Genomic DNA, 25,148 nt, shown 5'->3' with positions numbered 1-25,148 from the left:
GCATCAACACTTGCAGTTCATTTAATTTTTTGACAATTTACAATACATTTGTCCGTCGCTCTCTCTCTCTCTCTCTCTCTCTCTGTATATATATATATATATATATATATATATATATATATATATATATATATATATATATATATATATATATATATATATATATATATATATATATATATATATATATATATATATATGGAGAGAGGGATCGATAGACACATGTACACTTTTATACACTAACGCATCACCACACACATGACTCACACACAACTAACACCTACGCACAAAGACACGCATAACTACTTTGTGACTCATACACGATCACTAAGGGAAATCAAATGGATACAAACATAATACTAAATTGTTGTTTTATTTTGATTTTAGCCAAAGATGATTCGCTTTAACGATCAACTTGAGGTAAAAAGAATCATAATAATTGCCACTCCAAATTCTAATTATGGGTGAGTTCGAACACATCAAAATTCCTAAGTCAAATCGATCGTTACTTGTTTATGCACGACCTAACATATGTCGGGAGAGGGGTGGGATGGGGGTATAATTACAAATTACCTCTTAGGACTATCATAAAATCGGACGTCAGTGCATGCTGTTCAACTCCTATCCCTAATCTAAAATAAAAGATAATCAATCTACACATTTTATTAAATGAAATACAAAACATTGAACCATTTGAAAACTTTATACGTTACACATACACACAATTGATACTAAACCTAAGGATCATTGCACATTCAAAACGTAGCGCAGCAAAATAACAAAACACCCATTTATATTACACAACATAACCTGAAAGATAAAAGATAATTACAATTCATAAAGAAAAATGTAAATTAAAATATTTAAATACTAGCTGTAATCAGATACTCGTTACTCTAGCCATATTATATTGCCATGTTCAAATGTTGCAGTTAATGCACATATATTTGTTTGGTTACCAAATGTTTTAAGGACAATTAAAGTGCATTGCATAATGCTACGCTCAAAATAGCAACAACAATTGATTCTAAAAATTAATCTTCACATCAGCTTCTATCCCCCGTTGTAATTTTTGTTACACAAGTACACATACAATCAGAGTCAAACCATTAAACAGAAAACTGTTATTACGTATCGTGTATAATTATATTGCTATTTCCACTGTCAAAGCAAACAATTGCAAAATGTAACATTAATGAAAAATAAACCGGGAGTGATCTCCCCTAAACTTTCACGAATATTCTTATATAACAATACAGGAGATGGCGACTAGGGATATTAAAATGATTTTTAAATAAATCGGGAGTGATCTCCCCTAAACTTTCTCGAATATTGTTATATAACACTACGGGAAAGATCACCCCCGCTTTATTATTTCGGATCTTTAACGTTATAACAACATTAAACTCATTTTAAATTAACCATGCGATGTAAGAATCGGATATTTATTTCAAGTAAAAAAATATTTTTATATCACTAAATTAGTTTAAGATGTATTAAGCTAAAACAATTTCACAATGGAATAATATACGCAATAAGGAATTAGATAAAAAAGCGCACCCTACTACCACACCACTACCACAAACGCAAATATATAAATGAATATTATCATATTTTATTATATATATATATATATATATATATATATATATATATATATATATATATATATATATATATATATATATATATTGTATGTTATTATACTTTCTGAGACTGTTGCTTTACTTTGCAATTTTTGTTTTATGTTATAGTTTAACTAATCTCACTTTTTTTAATCAATAGATTTTCAATTAACCTAAAGAATTGGAATGAACAAGCGAATCGTTCAAATTGTACGGCATATGGAAATGTCGCCTTGCATATGGCTGTTAGGTTTTTTCAGTCAAGGGTTATCTTTAACTCTAGGGGCTCTAAATGGGCTGGTAAACCGAGTGTGCTTGGACGTGTTCCATTTGCAAAAGATGTACAGTTTAAATTACAAATCACAATACGCAGTAACAGATATGAGGTAATTATATATATACATATATATATATATATATATATATTCTTACGGGTGGGGGTGACACCGGACCTTGCTGTTTGAAAATCTAAATCTCTCCATTGCTATCGAGATTTCTAATTCAACGTGGGTGAAAACGAGACTTACAAGCCCGATTAAAAATTACGCGTTTTCACAAACACAAACACAACACAACACAAACACAACACAACACAAACACAACACAAACACAAAACAAACACAACACAAACACAATACAAACACAACGCAAACACAAAACAACAAAACACAACACAAACACAACACAATATTAACATTCACATTTGCTAATTATATTATTGCAACAATAATTCCCTCTTGGACGTCCGTAGATTTCGCATTCACGTTATTTTTTTAAAAGCGCGAGTTGAATTTATTTTTAAATTACCTCCCTTGGAAAATGACAAAACAGTTTAATTAATTCGTTTTTTCGACAATATTATTTTTAAATGTATCCCTTTTTTCTAGGATTCTAAACGAAAATGATACTTTTAATATATTTTAGCAATGTGCGTGTATTTATAATTTTCTTTACGTTATGCAGAAGAGTAAAAACAGTAGCAACTATAAAATCGCAATAAGTCGCAATATAAACAAACCCTACTCTATTAACTATAATAAGACACTGCGGTGCAAGTAAAAAGCACGAAATATGATGAGTATACTTTTATGGTTCTAAAACCTATAGCGATGATGGACTGACACACTACCAGCAGCGTTATATTATATACTAGCTGCATACCCGTGCTCCGCCACGGTAAATCTTTTTTAAATGTACCATCTTGGGAACAGAACAAAACAAAAAAAACAAAAACCACAACACAACCACAACACAACCACAATACAACCACAATACAACCACAACACAACCACAATACAACCACAACACAACCACAACACAACCACAACACAACCAAAACACAACCACAACACAACCACAACACAACCAAAACACAACCACAACACAAACAGAACCACAACCACAACACAACCACAACACAACCACAACACAACCACAATACAACCACAACACAACCACAACACAACCAAAACACAACCACAACACAACCACAACAACCAAAACACAACCACAACACAAACAGAACCACAACCACAACACAACAATAACACAACCACAACACAACAACAACACAACCACAACACACCCACAACACAACCACAACACAACCACAACACAACCTCAACACAACCACAACACAACCATAACACAACCATAACAAAACCACAACACAACAACAACACAACCACAACACACCCACAACACAACCACAACACAACCACAAAACAACCTCAACACAACCACAACACAACCACAACACAACCACAACACAACAACAACACAACCACAACACAACCACAACACAACCACAACACAACCACAACACAACCACAACACAACACAACCACAACACAACCACAACACAACCACAACACAACCACTATATACAACCACAATACAACCACAACACAACCAAAACACAACCACAACACAAACACAAGCACAACCATAACACAACAAAACCACAACACAACCACAACACAACAACATCACAGCCACAACACAACCACAACACAGCCACAACACAACCACAACACACCCACAACACAACCACAACACAACCACAACACAACCACAACACAACCACAACACAGCCACAACACAACCACAACACAACCACAACACAACCACAACACAACCACAACCACAACACAACCACATTACAACCATAACACAACCACAGCACAACCACAACACAACCGCAACACAACCACAACCACAACACAACCACAACACAACCACAACACAACCACAACACAGCCACAACACAACCACAACACAACCACAACACAACCACAACACAACCCAACCACAACACAACCACAACACAACCACAACACAACACAGCCTGTCCTCGCCCAGAGTGAGCCTTTCCAGCATTCTCTATATTATAATTCTAAAATTTCACCATCTGTTAACACCGAAAAACAAAAACAAAAACTAGTGATTTTTAGAGATCATAGACTAATTAGAAAATGATATAAATAATCTTAACATGTTTCTATTTTACTTATGAACCATACCATATAATAATCAATGCGGTAGTAATAAAAAAAATTAACTAAAACTATTGAGAGTGAGTTGAATATTAAAAACACGTTTTCCCATACGTCCTCGCCCAGAGAGAGTTTCCAGCATTCTCTAAAAGTTTAATTTCACCATCTGTTTTAATAACACAGAAAAACAAAAACAAAAAAATTGTGATTTTGAGAAATCAGAGACTAGATCTAATTAGAAAATAATATAAATAAATAATTTTAACATTTTTTAATTTTAATTATAAACCTTAGCATATAATAATAAATGCGGTAGGAATAAAAAAAAATTCAATTATTGATGTTTTTAAATTACCTCACTTGCATAAAGTACCCAAAAAAGTTGAATTAATTAGTTTTTTCGACCTACTGTAATGAAAATGTTTCCACCTTTTTTAGGAATATAAACGAAAATGATATTTGACATTGATCCTTTTAATATGTTTCAGCAATGTGCGTGTTTTTCCCACGTTTTCTTTAACTTGCTTTCGCCTCTGTTTGTTTGTTTGTTTTTCCAATCAAATCTTGCGATCGAAATTTCGGGCACTTCCCAGTTAGCTAGCGCGCTGAAATTTTCAGGGAAGCTTTGTTACCGATGACAATTGAATATTCAATTGTTATTATTACTAAATTGATCCATGGAAACATTTTATTGATCATTTTAGACCACTATATAATTGTACAAAAAACGTGGGAAAAGGGGACATTACCCAGTCATTGTAATTTGATGAAAACAAGGTTCGGTACTCTCCCTCTTTTTGCTTACTGAGTAGTGTTCACGTGGTGTTTGTGTACAAACAACCGGAACAACTGGTGGCCAGTATGGGGGAGACGATATGGTCGAGTGGTTGGGCACACGATTGCTAACCCACTCGACACGGGTTCAAGGCACGTGTTTTTTACGAGTTGTCTTCGTTTACCCAAAAAAAAGTGAATGCGAAAAAATAAAATCGATAGCAAGATTTTAATGCAAACAAACAGACACAGACTAAAAAGTAGAAAATAATTATCATTAAAAAAGTTTTTAAAAACCCACGTTTTCTGATTGAACTAAAAAGTAGAAAATAAATGCTATACATCACAATAATGCAAGCGATCACTCTACTATAAGCGATGAAAAACGTTGGGCGCCGTGATTTTCTTACAGTTTCTAATACTGTTGACTCTCTACAAGCTCCCTAATAAAAGTACGGAATGTATAACTAAAATGGAATTAGAACTACACAGGTTCCATGAACAGTATATCTCATATATTATATAACATTGCCTTTTGAAATTTATTTATTTATTTAATTACGATACGTAATTGCATTAACAACTTAATTTTGTACTAAAACAAATGCTATACTTCGTCATTTTCTGTTTCTGTATAAAATAGTATAAAATTATTTGAAAAATAATAATTTAAAAAACGTTATCTCCCTTGAAAACTGAACGTATGACTATGTCTTTGTTTACTTTTTTTTACAAACAGTTGCTATGCTTATATAAGAAAATATTAAGGGGATCGTTCGTCATTTTATATATATATATATATATATATATATATATATATATATATATATATATATATATATATATATATATATATATATATATATATATATATATATATATCATATAAGGAGAATTTCACTCTCGATTATCTTTTAGCCCTCGTCGAGGGCTTTGAGTCGGACCAACAGTTTTTCCATACGGCCTAATCATCTATAGTAGTGTATGCAAAAACTTAGCGTGATGTGCAGACGTTAAGTAACCTAAAAATTGTGTTAAAATGTCCCGGTTTTTACCATAAAATACAAAGACGGTAAAACTCCATTTCAGCGTATTTTATTCTCCGTTGCTTGTTTAACTCCAGTTGAGCGTATTTTATTATAACAACCGAAACACACCAAAACATTAGGAAAACACGATTTATTTTTTTTATTGTACTTTTGTTTTAGCAAATGAATAAAAATGAATATTTAATAAAACACGACTTGTTTATTTGTATTGTATTTTTTTTTAAAAAGGCATTTGTCTCATGGTGAAACTGATACACTGTTAATCATTCTGTTTTATATTTTTGTATTTATGCAATAAATGTACAAACTCTGTGTTTTTTAATTTGACAGTTTTGCTAAAACTAAAAAAAAATTTTTTTCGTAATATAGCCCATATTAGGCGCCGGTCAGTCGAGGTCAGTTTTGACCCCCTCTCCGTCGAATTTTCGGCCAACTGTCACCGGCCCTCGTGTTCTATCGACCCAAGGCACCATCGTGCCAAATTTGACGCGCCTGCGGCGCCGGGAAGTGCCCTATCGGGCACCTGACCACTTTGCTTTATATATATATATATATATATATATATATATATATATATATATATATATATATATATATATATATATATATATATATATATATATATATATATATATGAGTGTGTGTGTGAGAGAGAAAGAGAAATTGTGTGATTGTGTATATAGTTTGTTTTCCTTTCTTTTCAAGCTTCTCTTTGACGATGGCAGTGTTTTCAACTGGGATCATCGAACTGAGGATGTAGATATGGTGTGTATTGATCTAGATCTGACAGTCCACAGTATCCTGACAACATAAAAACCAATTTATTAACCTTGAAAGACATGGCAGGAGAGAGCCGCCTTTTAAAAAAAAAAATTAAAATGAAAGCCTGACACGACCGTAGACGTTTTAGAACGCTTCATTGTGTTAATAGATTAATACTAATATTTAATATACAGACTCTATGTAAGGTTAATTTAAAAAAAAAATTAAAATGCAATTGTTTTCAAAAATCATTTACCAGTGCTTGATAATCTTTCAACCAAACGTTTCTATTGTTTTAAGCATTGTGGAAACATCGGATTAGAAATCTGTGCAAAATAAATAAATATACATACAAATATGTATTTATCTATCAATTATTTTTTGTGTGTGACGTAGCTTAGATGTCTATACGAAAGTGTGTAGGATAGAGTGTGTGTGAGAGTGCTCCCCTTGGAAGTGGTGTGCGAGCGTTTAAACAAGTTTGTGAACAAGGGGGTGTGTAAGCAGTGTGATGTAGCGTCAACACAGTGTACCTAGTCGTCAGTTTTGTCTTCGTGTCAATGTTGTTTTGTTTTTTTGTAATCGGAGAAAATTATACTTCAATGTTACAGATTCCCTTTGTGGATTTTTTTTTATTATTGTTACACCTTCCCAAACGGGCCAAAAATATTAGAAGGCCGAGTGTAACAATGTATTTATTTATTTATATATTTATTTTATTTTATTTATTTTTTATTTATATATTGATCTATTATTAATTTTTATTTATTTATTAATTTTTAATATATATTTATATACTAGGCATGCTGCCTAGCATCGCTTAGGTTTTCAAAAAAGTTGAGAAATTGAATGATTAATTATTAGGTGATTGGCTGTTATGTTAAATGCTTAAGGCCTAAATTTATACAGTGGGGTACTTTTATTGTACCCATAAATTGATGGAATATTCGCAAACTTATTACTCGCAAGGTTATTAGAACTGAAAGGGCTTTCATAAAAATTATCAATCAAATATTATATTAAATTACTTTTGCAATTAATTTTACAATTTCAATACAATACAAAACTTAATTTATAACAAAATATACATTTAAAACAATGCTATACTTTATGATTTTTGTTTTTTCTGAAAAAGAGTATACAAAATATTAAAAAATTGTTACATTAAAAAGTTACCTCCCCTGCTAATAGACCAAATGACCAAAACTCGTATAATGAGAATTTCACTCGCAGTGATTTTTAGCCCTCTTTGAGGGCTTTGATGCTGACCAACAGTTTTTCCATACGGCCCATTCATCTATAGAGGTGTATGCAAAAAATTAGCCAGTTATACAAAGAATAAGTACCCTAAAATCCGCGTTGAAATGACCCTCTGTTTTTCCAATAAAATACCAAGATTATATAGGGAAATACAACTGGTCAGTTTTGACCCCTTTACGAAGTTTTCCCAGATATGCCGAGTTTTTTGTGACACCACAAGGCGTTCTCCTACCACCTCACAAAATATCAAGGGGGGTCGTCGGAGGAAATTTTTTTTCGTAATAGAGCTCATATAAAGAGAATTTCACTCGCGGTCACTTTTTAGCCCTCGTCGAGGGCTTTGAGTCAAACAGACAGTTTTCCCTAAAGGTCAAGCCATTGACCTAAGAGTATGCAAAAAATTAGCCAGATATACTGAGTTTTAGTACCCTAAAGTCTGCGTTGAAATGACCCTCTGTTTTTCCCATATGTAAGCCCTGCTAGCGGGGGGGGGGGATACCTAAAATCTACCCTTCTAGGCTTATCTATTACCGTCCGGTCAGTGCAAGCCCGGCTAAACCCAGACTGGTTAATAACCTAACCTTAGTCTAAATAATAAAAACAAAAAAATCTTTAACAATTAATAAAATTTATTTACCAAAAATATGGAACCAATGAAAAATCACAAAAAAGAATAGATAAAAACTACTGACACAAAACAGACAAAACAATTTATATCCAACACAACAGGACAAACACTATGTGCAACAAAACAGAACCAAACAAAACCAAACAAAACCAAAAAAACCAAACAAAACCAAGCACCCAATTTCGGACTACGTCCTAGAAAAAGGAAAACAAATAAATTAATTACTTTACAGAAAAAGTTATATACAAAGCATTAACTACAGGCTGGCTGGATTACATCTCAACAGCCTGTAGGTAGTTCACACAGATAATACTTTAAAAATTACCTGGAACACTACCAGGACACTGAGCTCTAAACTACTAGCTCAACACAGTTACCAGCCTAACAAAAGGCTCATGTAAAATAAAATCTATTAATAACATGATTACATCCACAGTGACTTAGAATGAACCAAACACTCTCCTGGGTATCAACAAAGATCACCACAGGAAGCGAAAGTTCACTTTAATGGCATAAAAATTTTATAACCAGCCTACATCTACAAGTACATAACCAAACCCGACAGTCCGGAACGAACCGTGACTGTGGGTCAAGTAACAATAACTCCACTACTTAACCCGACAGCCAGGAGTAAACCATAACTGCGGGTCAAGTCTAAAATAACTTCATCCCTGGCTTAACACCAGCCCAAGGGATACAATCAATAAAATGTGTGTACCACCTAACCCAACAGCTAGGAGTAAACCATAACTGAGGGCCAAGTATAATTAAGCATTATCCCTGGCTTAACACAAGCCCAAGAGATACAACAAAGTAACAAAATAACCATAAACATAATAATATAATAAAACTCAGCATCTGAGTCCACATGGTCTGACAAAACCACAATGGTGGTCAGAAAACAGCCACAAAAAACTTATGGCCAGCAACCAAAAATAAACAGCAAAGTAAAAATAAATGTGTTTCTAACTTACCAGGTCTGTAACGAACACATACACAAAATAATAATGACTGGATGGTGTACTTTATAATCGATGGTAAGAGATTCGTCCTTGCTCTCACCTCATCGCTTTCAGCACACAAAAAGACAGAATTAAACAAGCCGGAAATCGACTTTCACACACCTCACACACTACACGTAAACAAATAGTCCCTAATTCACGGATAACAAACCAAACGCCACGAAACATGCAACAGAATTATATAAAAAGACACTTAATATAAACCATGACAACAATATAAACGAAATATATACAAACTAGCTATAAACAGGGACATAAACAGTGAGACAGCGGCGCCATAATACGGGACTACACAACTAAAAACTACGTACAATTTATGACATGAAACGAAAAGATACATTCGCCTTCTAAGTTACAAATAATAATAATACACTCCAGCCGCTAACACATAAAATACAAAGATTATATCGGGAAATACAACTGGTAAGTTTTGACCCTTTTTCGAAGTTTTCCCAGATATGCCGAGTTTTTTGTGACACCCCAAGGCGTTCTCCTACCACCTCACAAAATATCAAGAGGGGTCGTCGGAGGAAAAAAAATTCGTAATAGAGCTCATATAAAGAGAATTTCACTCCCGGTCACTTTTTAGCCCTCGTCGAGGGCTTTGAGTAAAACCGACAGTTTTCCCTAAAGGTCAAGCCATTGACCTAAGAGTATGCAAAAAATTAGCCAGATATACTGAGTTTAAGTACCATAAAATCCGTTTTGAAATGACCCTCTGTTTTCCCATAAAATACAAAGATTATATAGGGAAATACGACTGGTCACTTTTGACCCATTTCCCGATTTTTCCCGGACATGGCGAGTTTTTTGTGACACCCCAAGGCGTTCTCCTACCACCACAAAATATCAAGGGGGGTCGTCGGAGGAAAAATAATTTCGTAATAAATCTCATATGAGAAGAATTTCAATCGCGGTCAATTTTTAGCCCTCGTAGAGGGCTTTGAGTCAAACCGACAGATCTGCCCTACGGCCAAGCCATTTACCAATACATGCAAAAAAATTAGCCAGATGTAAAGAGGGTAAGTGCCCTAAAATCCGTTTTGAAATGACCCTCTGTTTTTCCCATAAAATATAAAGATTATATAGGGAAATACGACTGGTCAGTTTTGACCCATTTCCCGATTTTTCCCATACATGGAGAGTTTTTTGTGACACCCCAAGGCGTTCTCCTACCACCTCACAAAATTTCAAGGGGGGTCGTCGGAGGAAATTTTTTTTCGTAATATAGCCCATATAAGGCGCCGGTCAGTCGAGGTCAGTTTTGACCCCCTCTCCGTAGACTTTTCAGCGAACCGTCACCGGCCCTCGTGTTCTATTGCCACAAGGCACCATCGTGCCAAATTTGACGCGCCTGCGGCGCCGTGAAGTATCGGGCACTTGACCACTTTGCTTTATATATATAGACTAGGCATACTGCCTAGCTTCGCTTAGGTTTAAAAAAAAATTGAGGAATTTAATGATTAATTAATAGGTGATTGGCTGCTATGTTAAATGCTTTTTTTTTTTTTTTTTTTTTTTAAACCTTTATTTTCAATATAAAACAAGTGCATCTACATCAACATCATTGGCATAATTTCAAACAGTAATTAAAACTGAAATATTTCTACAAGTTAAGATATATCAAAGTCAATGCGATGTTTGTTTTAACAAAAATAATAATGCAGCGCTAGTGAAAAACATCGAAATCAAGTAAAAGGATGGGTCATGGGGGTAAAAAAGAGGCACACTTGAATGAGAGGTAGGGGGTAGAGGTAAATTGTAAGTGATGTGGAATTTTGTAGGATATGTGACTGTATTGTACGGGGTGGGGGAGGAGGCGTTAGGTAGGTGGGATGCCTGTCCGGCTCATTGATTTTTTTTTAAATACTTTTTTTTGCAATTAAAACAAGTACATCAACATCAAATTTTTTAACATAATTTTGAACACCATATGAAAACGAAAGGTTTTGCAAATGTATTTGATTATAAAAAAATTGCAAAGGATGACAGAAAAAGGGGTGAAGGTCAAATGAAAGTGTCAGAAGTCTGGGTGGGGAGACAAAAAAGGAAATTTTCAGAGAGAAATGACGGATCCATTTTTTTTTTTAAATACTTGTATTTGCAATTAAAACAGGTACATTAACATCAAATTTTTTAACATAATTTTGAACACCAAATGAAAACGAAAGGTTTTGCAAATGTACATAATGAATATTTACATGATGTCATGTATCTAATTATAAAAAAAATTGCAAAGGATGACAGTAAAAGGGGTGAAGGTCAAATGAAAGTGTCAGAAGTCTGGGTGGGGAGAGGAAAGGAAATTTTTCAGAGAGGGTCAATGGGACAGTGAAGCATTTTCTATGTAGGAAAACAACTTAAGTTGACTAGTTGAAAGGGTGTTGTGTAGTGGTCGCATTGAGTTTTCAAAAGGTTGCAGTGTGAAAGATGAGGGGAAAGAGACAAGATTTAGAACTTTAAATAAGTTCTGGATATTGATGTTGCGGTGGGTGGTGGGGTCGTTGGAACAGTTAAAGGGATTGTGGGGTTATCATGTCTGGGGGTAAAGTGGTTAGAGGGGGAGAGAGGAGGGGGTAGATTTTTTATTTTTTATTTTTATTAATTCAATTGTTTTAAACATTTAAATCAGTAATAATAATATATTTGATAGATTTTACATAGCATCAAAGACATGAACAATGAACATCAATTGCATATATAATAATCAAAGGGAAAAAATAAAATGGCATAAGAACTAGATTAAAATAAGGTGTGCAAACTAGGTTTCTCTTCACTGCTTAGTTTAGTGTGCTGCGGAGTCAAAAGTTCACACTGTAGCAACCCATGGACAGAAATAGAAACGACTGTGGGAGAAGTGTCTCTGTAATCACGTACTGATCTATTATTCCAAAACTTTCCATGACAAAAAATTGACCCTTGGCAATGAGGGCACGCTACCTTGAAATGTGCGCAAGTCCGGTTGAGTGGGGGGGGGGGGAGTGTGTGTGTGTGTTGGGGGGGGGGGGGTTGAGGTGGGTATCTCTATCTACCATTCAGGTTGTGCATTTTAAAACCCGGGAAACAGAAGACTGTTCTAATGTTAATTTACTTGGGGGCTGATCGAGTGATGTTTGGCTTGAGACTGTCTAAATTAAAATTAATACTTTATTTCTTTCTTTCCTGTATATTTCTTTTTTTTCTCAGTTAAGTGAGAGTTCCCAGTCTATGTCTTAGCTTTGCTTGAAATATTTCTTTTAACTCGATGTCCGTGTATTTTGTGAAAAAATATCTGACTTTATTCCTAATTTGCCATATAGTCGATCTATAAATAGCCATTGCTACTAGTCTGTTTTCGTCTTCTGTTCTTTGTCTAGTCGTGTTAATTAAATTAAGTGTGATTGCTTTATTTGTTGTGGCTGTTTGATTGGTGGTGTTTAATATTTTCGCAAGTGTTTGCTTTGTTTTCTGTACTAATATACAATCTAAATAAATGTGTTTCTCAGTTTCTTGTATATTTTGTTTACACGTTTGACATGTTATTTTAACATTTTGATTTGACTTTGTATTTCGTGAAACTGGAGTTGTGTTAAAAATCAGTCTGTATGCTATTTCCCTTTCTTTTGGTGTAATGCGTTTATTATGTAGGTTTCTAAATGTATCTTTAATGTCTATTATATTGTGTTCCCTGGCCCAACTAATTCTCGTGTACAAGGGTGTCGCTTGTTGTTTGATTAGGATGTCGTATATTTTTTTTGTGTCTTCCCCAATAATGCTTTTGTTTCCTTGGAATTTTGCTAGCGTTTCTTTATAAAAGCTGCCTATGTCATTTCCCCCATAGTGTGGTGTTATGATGTTTAATTTTAAAATGCTCTTTATGTTTAACCCAATGTAGTATTGTGCTAATGGATGATAATGTGGTTCTATCCTTATTCTATCCAGGTGTTTTAATCGGAAGGTGTTTATTTTAGTTTGAATGTCGTGTAGCCCTATACCTCCATTTAATTTATTTTGTATTAAGGTTTTGTGGCTAATGTTTCTAATCGTATTTTTGAAATTGAACTCTCTAATGTGCTTGTTTGTTTTTTTAATAAATGAGTTGGGTATTGTAGAGTTCGTCGCTACGAAAATTATTTTTGGAATGATATATCTGTTTACTAATGCAGCTCTGGCAAAAATGGTTGTATTGCAGTATTGGTATTTTTCCAGATTGTGATTTATTTTATTTTTCAGTGTGGTCCAAGTTTCTTGGTCGTTTATTGTGGGATCGCTAGTATAGGTTATTCCATAAATTTTGAGTTTGTCAGTTATTGTTATGTCTATGTGATAGTTATCTTTACCTTTCCATTTACCTATACCCATTACTTTTGATTTTTCTGCGTTTATTTTTCCCCCGCTCCCTTTCCCAAAGTTGTTGAATTTTTCTATTACAGTCTGTATTGCTTTTTCTGTTTGTACTAAGAAAGTAGTGTCGTCTGCGTATGCAGGTATTTTCTTGCCTACCGTGTTTGGAATGTACAGTCCTTTAATCGAGTTGTCCTGTCTAATGTTTTCTAGTAGGGGTTCTAAGCTTAGGATGTATAGTAGGGGAGATAAAGGACAACCTTGTCTAACTGATTTCTGTATGTGAAAAGCGCTTGTAACACTGTTGTTTATTAATAAATGACTGTGTGCATTGTTATATATTATTTTTATCCATGTTTTAAAATAGTGTCCAAGGTTGTAAGCATCTATTGTTTTTATTAACCATGTATGATCTACTCTGTCGAACGCTTTATGTTGGTCGATGCTAAGAATCGCTAGTTAGTGTGTCTTTCTGCGTGCTATAATGTATGATGTCTCTGATTAAGTGCGTGTGGTTGTGTATGTTTCTACCTGGTATGCTATACTGCTGATCGGGGTGTATTAATTTAGATATGAAGGGTTCGAGTTTCTTAACTAAAGTTTTTGTCAATATTTTATAATCACTGTTAAGTAAAGATATAGGTCTGTAATTTATAATTTTTGTCCTGTCCGTATCATTTTTGGGAATGAGTGTTATATATGCCCTCTTAAAATCTGTAGCACAATCCTCTCTTTCATGTATGTCCTGAAATGTAGCGTGTAAAAGGAGTATTAAGTCATTTTTAAAGGTTTTATAAAATTCATTGGTTAGTCCGTCTGGTCCTGGAGCTTTATTTAGTTTTAGTCCGTCTATAGTCTTGGATATTTCCTCTTTTGTAATTGGCGCGTTGATTTTGGTACAGTCATTGTTGTCTAGCCTTGTTGTGTACTTAAGATAATGTTCTTGTATTTCATAGTCTGTATCTTCCTTATTGAAGAGGTTTTGATAGTATAAAGTAAACTGACGTTTTATACTTTCCAGGTCATTTGTTATAGTCCCGTCGTCATCTGTTATGCTACATATCTGTTTACTGTTGCAGTGTATTTTTTCCAAAATTGTGTTGCAATGGGAGGGGTCTTCGTTGCCTATCATGTCTATTCTACTACGTATTAGCGCTCCCTTGTGTCTATGTGTTTGTATTTTGTTTAATTCTGATTCTACTTTTTCAATTTTGTCCTGCGATGCATTATGACTGATTAACGTATCTAGTTGTCTGTCTAGTAGTTCTTCCATAATTTTCCTATCTGTGTTTATTTGCCTTGCTATTTTGATAGAGTATTCCAGTACCATATATTTAAAATCTTCCCAGAGCTCTAGTGCATGTGTGTTTGATGCTCTCTGTGTGAATTCTGATGCTAGCTTCCTTATTTCTGTGATGTATTCGCTATTTTCTAGAAGCGTGTTGTTGAGTTTCCAATATGTATTCTTTGTTCTGTGAGTGGGGTTAATTTGTAGTTGAGCAATAACTATTTTGTGGTCTGTAAATGTAAGTGTCTGAGCGAGGTGTTTTACTTTGTTTACCGTTATGCTTTCATGAGCATATATTCTGTCTAGCCTAGCTGCGCTATGATGTGTTCTGCTGTAGTGCGTTGTTTCAGTGAAATTTAGTGTATTCTTGTAGGTGTCTTTTAAGCTTGTCGTTTTTATTATATTGTTTAATGTATTAATTTGTTCTTTATCGTGTTTTAGCCTTTTCGTTTTCCTGTCATTTTGTCCTATTAGGTCTGTATCATCAATGACCATATTAAAATCACCTGCTAAAAGTATCGTCTTGTTTTTGTATTCGGTATTTATAAGTTCATTAAGCGTGTGGTAGAAATGTTTTCGTTCTTGTCTATGTGTTGGGGCGTATATATTGATGATTGTTATTTCTGTTTTGTCAATATCCAATGTGATGCATGCTTTCCTGCCCTGTTTATCCGTGTATGTACTTTTAATTTTGTGTTTGTCTGATGTACAAAGTATACTGGTTCCTCTGCAGTTGGAACCAGTACTGTGCAGTGAGTTTTTAATACCGATGTATGCATCTAGTAATTTGCCTCTTTTGTAGTTCCAATGTTAGTTTCCTGTAAAAGTAAGATGTCAATATTGTGTTTATTTATTATGTTGTTTATATAATGTGTTTTTCCCTAGCCCCCCTGATGTTCAATGTTGCCAGAGTTAGCATGAATTATTTGGGGTTTTCTTTCGAACATCTGTTTCTGGAGGGCTGGATGGTGGTGGTCTTTTAACGCCAAACTTTCCAGCCGCTGGTTTGCTATCCCGTTGGGCCCTGGTCACGGCCCTTTGAGGTGGCTTTACTGTAGGTAATTGTTTTTTACTTGAACTGATTGCTTGACTATATGACAGTTGACCTGATACCTTTGTTGCTGATATACTTTGTGAGCTTTTAATTTCCTTTAGCGGTTTCGTTATGTTTTCTGAACTAGTGTTATCTTGAAGAATATCATTTATTGTTTCGTCGACTGCCTCCAAATTTTCTTGATCCCAATCTTTTTGAGACCCTGTTACTATGGAATTTCTGGTCGCTATTGTCTCCATGGCTTCGGCCTCTATGGTGGTTTCTGCTACGCTTTCGTTAACTTGCTGCGGTGCTACAGTAGTATGATGTGCTTCAGTTTGGCCATCTACTCCAAAGGCATCTTCTACCTCTCTAAGCCTTGCTTCTCTAAGCATTTCATTTTGTCTTTCTCCGTCAACATCATAACTGCCCCAATGCTTTAAGACATTTCTATTGTTACTTAGATGCTCCCTAACTTCTTCTTTATCATTTGCATCCCAAGGCTCAATTGCCCTGTACTGTCCATCTACTAGCTGGACGCCGTCAAGAGCGCGAGTCCTCAAATGCTCACACATTTTAGGCAGGTGCCTGTCTGTGTTGCAGTGGCAACATTGCACCCTCCTCCCATTGAGGATTATAAGGACTCTGCTTTCTTTGTTGGCCTCATTTGTAAGTGTAATATATTGTTGGACATTCTCCACATCTTCATTTATCCAGAGTGACGGTGAACTGGACCACATTTGATTGGTCTATTCTCTTAAATGTTGGTGTTGAGTCCTGACTGCTTATAGATTTCAGAATCGCCATTATATCATCGTCGCTTGTCTTGGAAGGCAGCCATTTCAGCATGCCCCTTTGCCCAGATTTATCGGCGTGGGTTATTGATATTCTCTGCACTCTGTATTTGGATGTTACCCCAGGTGGCAAATCTCTGTGAAATTCTTTTATATGCATTTTCTCATATAGTTCCTTTGATCTAATGGTAACATACCATTTACGCAATGTCCCGTAGTTATACAGACCTTCAAATTCAGCTGGTGATAGGCTACATAACATACATAGCTCTTTTTTTAGTTCGTCAGCTGTGAGGGTAGCTAAAGAAAAACCCTCTTCTATGAAAATCTCTAGAGTTTTTGGCGCATGTCCTGCCAAGCCAAACTTAGGCAGGAATAGCCGTTTGATGTATTTTTCCGACATAGTTGTGCGTGAGGCCCACCCGTGGCCAGGCAACACACACAAGAAATAAAAAAAAAAAGTACTTACAATGTATAAAATGTGAAGAAAAAAAGAACACACACACACAAGGTTCCAAATGGAAATACACACAAGTTTAAATAAGTAGAGATGAAATAAATCCAAAGTCACTGTCACATCAGTAGGCAACTACATTACATCTGACGATTTAGTAAATACATTTATATATTTGCACCGTACAGTTCTTCAAATCCAAAGAAATAAAGTCTTTCAGATTAGTAAAGCACGTTATTTCCCTGGCATTAAGGGATCAAAATAATTTTAAGAATCTAATTCTACCTTCTGTCCACTGATTGAAATTCAAAACTGACTAACGTTAAAATGGTAACAAAATGAAATGACGGATCCATAAAGTTTAAAGACATTTACTGGCTACCAGATTACACTCACTTTCTCTATACTACGTATATACGAGAAAGTAAAAAGGATGGCATTACCTTAAGTTGGTACACATGGCGTATCTACAGAGATTGTTTCCATTAATCATAAGGTTTTTATGAACGGCTATTCCAATATAAAATATTCAGAATTTTAATTTGATTTTATAAAACATTTATTGTGATCAGGCGAATGTGGCATCAACTTTACCTCACCGACGGTAATCCGTTTTAAGGAAAAGGTCGACATATCCGGTTCAGACAGGGTGAACTTAGATTAAAACGCTAAATCTATACAGTGGAGTAATTTTATGCCACTCACATTTTGATGGAATATTCGCAAACTTATTACTCGCAACGTTAATAGAACTGCAAGGGGTTTCATAATAGTATCAATCAAATTTTTATATTAAATTACTTTCGCAATTACTTTTTACAATTTCAGTACAATGCTAAACTTAATTTAAAACAAAATATTTATTTAAAACAATGCTAAACTTTATGATTTTTGTTTTTTTTTTAAAAAGATAATACAAAATATTTAAAAATTATTACATTTAAAAGTTACCTCCCCTGTTCATAGACCAAATGACCAAATCTCGTATAATGAGAATTTTACTCGCGGTCATTTTTAGCTCTCTTCGATGGCTTTAAGTCTGACCATCAGTTTTTCCATACGGCCTAGTCACCTATAGAGGTGTATACAAAAAATTAGCCAGATATACAAAGAGTGGGTCTACGACAAATTCCCGAAAGACACTTGCCCGAATGTCGTTTGCTCGAAGGCCGATTTCCCGAATGGACACTTGCCCGAATGCGACAAATGCCCGAATGGACACTTGCCCGAATGCGACAAACGCCCGAATGGACACTTGCCCGAATGCGACAAACGCCCGAATGGACACTTGCCCGAATGAGACAAAACCCCAAATGGACACTTGCCCGAATGCGACAAATACCCGAATGCCACTTGCCCGAAGGCCGTTTGCCCGAAAACTGTTAACATTATATATTACTAAATAATCATTCGTAATCAATTTAAATTTAAAATATTGGTAAGTAAAACACATCTACGCAAAAAGAAAGTGAAAAAAAATAATATTATATATTACAACGCAGATATTTTAAATTAATTTGTATTTGATGTTTAAAAAGTGTAGAAACATACTTTCTCCATATATGAAATTAGACAAAAATACAATTTTCATTCATCTCCGGATTGTAAAATGAGTTTTGCTTTCTTTATTAAGTAATCGCTTCAACACATTGTCTTAACAAGGTGCATTGAATGGAAATCAAACATATTTGACTACGTTTAGTTTTTTAATTCGCCCACAAAGAGTAAGTACCGTGAAATCTTTGTTGAAATTACCCTCTGTTTTTCCCGTAAAATACAAAGATTATATAGGGAAATACGACTGGTCAGTTTTGACCCATTTCCCGAATTTTTCCGGACATGGCGATTTTTTTGTAACACCCTAAGGCGTTCTCCTACCACCTCACAAAATTTCAAGAGGGGGGTCGTTGTCGGAAATTTATTTTCATAATAGAGCTCATATGAAGAGAATTTCCCTAGCGGTCCCTTTTTAGCCCTCATCGAGGGCTTTGAGTCAAACCGACTGTTTTTCCTAAAGGTCAAGCCATTGCCATAAGAGTATGCAAAAAAGTAGCCAGATATACTGAGTTTAAGTACCCTAAAGTCTGCGTTGAAATGACCCTCTGTTTTTCCCATAAAATACAATGATTATATCAGGAAATACAACTGGTCAGTTTTGACCCCTTTACGAAGTTTTCCCAGATATGCCGAGTTTTTTATGACACCCCAAGGCGTTCTCCTACCGCCTCACAAAATTTCAAGCGGGGTCGTCGGAGGAAATTTTTTTTCGTAATATAGCTCATATAAAGAGAATTTCACTCGCGGTCACTTTTTAGCCCTCGTCGAGGGCTTTGAGTCAAACCGACAGTTTTCCTTAAAGGTCAAGCCATTTACCTAAGAGTATGCAAAAAATTAGCTAGATATACTGAGTTTAAGTACCCTAAAGTCTGCATTGAAATGGCCCTCTGTTTTTCCCATAAAATACAAAGATTATATAGGGAAATACAACTGGTCAGTTTTGACCCCTTTACGAAGTTTTCCCAGATATGCCGAGTTTTTTGTGACACCTCAAGGCGTTTTCCTACCACCTCACAAAATACCAATAAGGTCGTCGGAGGAAATTTTTTTTCGTAATATAGCTCATATAAAGAGAATTTCACTGGCGGTCACTTTTTAGCCCTCGTCGAGGGCTTTGAGTCAAACCGACAGGTCTGCCCTACGGCCAAGCCATTTACCTATAAGCATGCCAAAAATTAGCCAGATGTAAAGAGGATAAGTGCCCTAAAATCCGTTTTGAAATTACCCTCTGTTTTTCCCATAAAATACAAAGATTATACAGGGAAATACGACTGGTCAGTTTTGGCCCATTTCCCAATTTTTCCCGGACATGGCGAGTTTTTTGTGACTCCCCCAGGCGTTCTCCTACCACCTCACAAAATTTCAAGGGGACGAAATTTTTTTCCGTAATATAGCCCATTTAAGGCGCCGGTCAGACGAGGTCAGTTTTGACCCCCTCCCCGTAGACTTTTCGGCGAACCGTCACCGGCTCTCGTGTTCTATCGCCACAAGGCACCATCGTGCCAAATTTGACGCGCCTACTTATATATTTAATTATTTTGTTTTATTTTGTAGGGGGGAGGGGTGGGAGTGCTGGGCGACAAATATGATATAAGACATGTCAAGCAGGCATTGTTTACAGTTAAATTACTCAGTTTTAGAAAACAAGGTCACGCGTAGTAGCGTACGCAGGGGGGTGGAGCAGGGGGAGCGGCCGCTCCCCCTCTCGCCATTTTCAGCAAAGTGGCGCCTTTTTGGAAACTTTTTAAACTCAGTTTTAAACAATGATATTTGTTAAAAAAAGATTTTTGGTCGGCACATCTATGTAAATCACAAGATTTCTTTTCATGCAGCAATTAAGCATTTTTGTACTAGTCTAGTAGTGTCTACGTTTACAACACGTATTAACAGCTGCATCAGTTTGCCATTCTAAAAATAACCATTACGATGCATTGCAATGTTTAAAAAACCTCTACGGGTAGTACCACTTGGCAAGAGGGTTATTAAGTTTAAGGCAACTGTATAATGTATTTGCTTACGAATAATTGAATTAGAAAATGTTATACATAAAACTTCACACATAATTACTTTATATATACAGTTTGAATCGTGTGATTAATTTTTAAAAAATCACAATACAGAAACAAATACAACTGATGTGGCACCTCTATTTAAATTCACTGATGAGTAAAACTGCGTAGTGGTGGGGAAATTTCGACAAGGTCAACGTCATCACGATGAAGTAGTAGTATTCTTACAGTTTGGGCGATAGTGATTACGATTACAAATTATATGAAACAGTTACAACCCCCCTCCCCCATGGACCCTCTGTAAAAAAATATTGTCATAATACCACTGCTACTTATCTATATATATAATTCTCCTCTTCGAGCCGTTAGAAAACAAGCTGCAAACGCTCTCCCTACCTCCCCACCCCTACATGGTTTTAGTGAGCTGTGTTCACTCTAAATGTTTACAAGCAGAGCCAACTATTTTAAACGTAGGGGGGGGAGGGGGGGAAGGAAGGGGGGGGGTTATGGTCCTTAACGAGCTACTTATAGTGTTTTAAAGAAATATTTTCAGTGTCAGCGTTGGTACTGTCGAATTCACAAATTATGAATTATTGAAAATTAGAAACAACTAAATAGCGGCGTATGTTATGCCGCGGGCCGGCTCGTTTAAATCTATTTCTGTAATATATATTTGTGTAATATATATTTGTGTAATATATATGTATGTTTAGAACAGTCATCTAAAAACTGACGCTATGTTCACTCTGAGTTGGTTATCTCTCCCCCCCCCCCCCCCCCACACACACACACCTCACCACCACAATTGTGTAGAGCGACATTAATGTCACACCTAGGTATACACCGGGTTGGATAATTGACCTAAAGTGACCGGACAGTGGTGAATGAAGTTGAACCCACCCCCCACCCCCCCCCCCCACCCCCCAACGCACCCCGAACTGATCTGTTAAGTACATGTAGAAAAACGCGTAGTGATGTACCAAAGTACCATGCCGCCAAAAAAATTAGCTTTTTAAACGTAAAACTGTGAATATTGTTTTTGCAATTACCAGTAAAAAGGTGTGTGATCAATACAGTGATCTAACCCCTACCTATCACTATGTTAAAAAATTATCTTTAAAGAACACAAAAGAAGCAGTAGTTATTTAAAAATATATGATCTGAACTAAAAGACCGATATTTAGTTAAATAGTTATTCCGAATGTTTTTCTATTACATCGAAAAGCGTGACTTTATACCAACTCTGATTTTAAAAACTTTCATTATGCTGTAAAACTTTAGCATTTATGATGACGATATATTAAATTATGATTATAGACAAAAACATTTTGTAAACACGATTAGTGTTAAACAATTTGATTATATTCTAAAGTAATTATTCATTTGTTTTGACATTTATAATTAAATGTGTAGATATATACATATTTATATTAAGAGAGTGATTATTTCCCCTATTTCACTTGTCTTAAATAATTTCCGAGGAATTATTATGTAAGAAATTTGTTTACAAGAATTACAAAACAGATTGTGTTACGTTCATTGTTTTTGGTTGTAGTGTGTGTAAATTTTTTTTTTTTTTTTTAAGATTGATACAATTTTTAAAACGTTTTTCTTAACTCAGCTTCGCGTTTGTTTGTTTGGTTGTTTGGATGTTTGTTGTTAAAATTGACATCGAAAATTAGCCCACTTCTGATTGCTCTAGAGACCTGAAATTTGGCATGCATGCTACTTTCGCCTAACAATTTCAGATGCAATCATAAAAACTAGCAATTAGTGACCGTAATTAGCTTAATTTAATTACGCCCCAAGGACCATAAAATTGAGGACATGATTTCTAAAGATACCGACAAGACTGGAGGCCTATTGACACAGTTACTTCGGCCCCAATCGATGTGAGCGCGCTGGCCGTGATCGTATAGTGGTTAGTACTTCGCGTTTTGGCCGCGACAACCCAGGTTCGAATCCTGGTCGCTCGAGATTTTTAGTCCGTGTATTTATAAACACTTTTTTAAAAACCACGTTTTTCATGTGTAGCAACGGACTAAAAAGGAGAAAATAAAATACTTAAAAAAAACTTTTTAAAAAAACCACGTTTTTTATGTGTAGCAACGGACTAAAAAGGAGAACGGACACGGTAACACATTGTTAACGGTGACACGGTTGGTACGCTGGGCATGCTAAAATACACATAAACACGTTTTTCCTTAACTCAGCTTCGCGTTTATTTGTTTGTTTATGGGAGATTTGATCACGTGATTCGTGAGTAGATCTCCACGCCAGCAACGTAAATTACACCCTTTCTCTGTTTAAAGCGTATCGGTCGCTCAAGATTTTTTTAGTCCATGTATTTAAAAACACTTAGTCAAGTCATACTTAATCAAGTGATTAGATAAAGTAGAAAATAAACTATATAAAAAACTTTTTAAAAACCACGTTTTTCATGTGTAGCAACGGACTAAAAAGGAGAAAATAAAATACTTAAAAAAAACTTTTTAAAAAACCACGTTTTTCTTGTGGACTAAAAAGTAGAAAATAACTATTTACATACATTTGATGACAAAAAACGTGGGTCGGGCAGATGGGTCGGGAAATTTGATGGTGAACGTACCCACGTTTTTTGTCATCAAATGTATGTAAATAGTTATTTTCTACTTTTTAGTCCACAAGAAAAACGTGGTTTTTTAAAAAGTTTTTTTTAAGTATTTTGTTTTGTCGGCCTACATTGTATGCTTTTTCTTATTTCTTCAGAGTGCTACTTTCAATTTATTTTACATCATAGCGAAGTAATGACATACAGTAGTAATTATATATATATATATATATATATATATATATATATATATATATATATATATATATATATATATATATTACACGTATATAGAACGTGTTAAAAATTCGGCGCCTTTTTTTTGCTCTTTTCGCTCCCCCTACAACGAAAACCTGGATACGCCTCTGGTCACGCGTCTAAGAATATAGGATTTGTAGCGCATTGATGAAGCCCTTTTAAAATATTTCGTCATACTTTCTTCTAGCTTAAGGGGGGAAGGCTCCAGAAAAAACCAACTCCTCAAGGTTTATTCAGTTAAAATAATAAAATATTAAGGAGAAATGGTAACACTCCACCAGAAATGCAAAATTGTTAGACGGGGTTAGACACTTTCTTAACGCACCGGGTGATATTGAACCTTGTGGAGACACTAACCAGATACAAATTTTAAAAAGTTGCTCATGATTTATTTAGATTTGTTGTTTTTTTCTTTCTCATAAGTTTTCAAAGTGATTAATATGGTCTTTGAAGTCCATTTTAGCTGCTTCTGTATGTTCGATACTTAGGATGGCCAAGTTACTAACCCAAAGGGCATATCTACAACTTGTTTCATAACATCATCATAATGGAGAGACTTAGGGCGCCCAACTGTATACTACTGTCGAGGCGGCTGGAGGACACCCCTTATTTTATTTAGCCATTGATTAAAGTAGCGTTCCGTATCCCTTGGGCATGTGTACGCGCCGTAGTGCTGACGGGGGAGCCCGGGGCGCCGACTGATTCACCTGTGCAGTCAAGGAGCCACCTTCTGAACGAAAAAAAAAGGAATGGTAGAAAACTTTGCAGGAGTCAGAGTTTCTTTCTCGCTTCTCTTCGAGGGAGTGGGGAGGCACTGCTCCTCGTGTGTGGGGTTGTGGTAGGAAATTTCACGGTCAGTAGAGGTTTGTCTAAATTATTCTAAAAGACTTCTCAATGTTTCTTGTCGATTGGATCCTTTTTGTATTAATGCATAAAGGACAAGAAGACAGACATACAAAAATCTTTAAGATTGGAGATAAATAATAATTAGATAAACAAACACATTGTGATTAAGGTTAAAATTAGAAAAACATTGACACATTTTCGACGTAGCTTGTTGTGGAAACACTGTCCACGGCTGTTATATAATTTGCGGGTGCCGGATGCCAATCTCACAAAAGAGTCAATATTCAAGTTTATTTATAGGCTAATTCTCTCAACGGCTTGCCCGACAAGCAACAGTGCCTATATTGTTATTTATATCGATGGGCCCTGTACAACCCCCCC

The 25,148-nt window shown here is 35.3% G+C and overlaps 1 protein-coding gene across 4 annotated transcripts; it reads left to right on the top strand.

The window, feature by feature from the left end:
* The first annotated feature begins 358 nt into the window (after positions 1–358).
* Positions 359–25,148, top strand: LOC131948535 (uncharacterized). Of its 4 annotated transcripts, none has more exons than XM_059310097.1 (3): positions 359–464; positions 1,786–2,011; positions 24,410–25,148. In XM_059310097.1, the coding sequence occupies exons 1-3, from the start codon at positions 394–396 to the stop codon at positions 24,467–24,469; spliced, it is 357 nt and encodes a 118-aa protein (XP_059166080.1). In that variant the 5' UTR covers positions 359–393; the 3' UTR covers positions 24,470–25,148. The 4 variants fall into 4 exon arrangements, with proteins under 4 accessions (XP_059166080.1, XP_059166079.1, XP_059166082.1 ...); XM_059310096.1 differs by having other exon boundaries at positions 24,375–25,148; XM_059310099.1 differs by having other exon boundaries at positions 24,345–25,148.

Source organism: Physella acuta, unplaced genomic scaffold, assembly GCF_028476545.2.
Source record: "Physella acuta isolate Inbredline_101_S28 unplaced genomic scaffold, ASM2847654v3 ptg000648l, whole genome shotgun sequence".
NCBI lineage: Eukaryota > Metazoa > Mollusca > Gastropoda > Physidae > Physella > Physella acuta.
The sequence above is the reverse complement of the archived record's forward strand: the minus strand, read 5'-3'. Positions and strand labels throughout refer to the sequence as shown.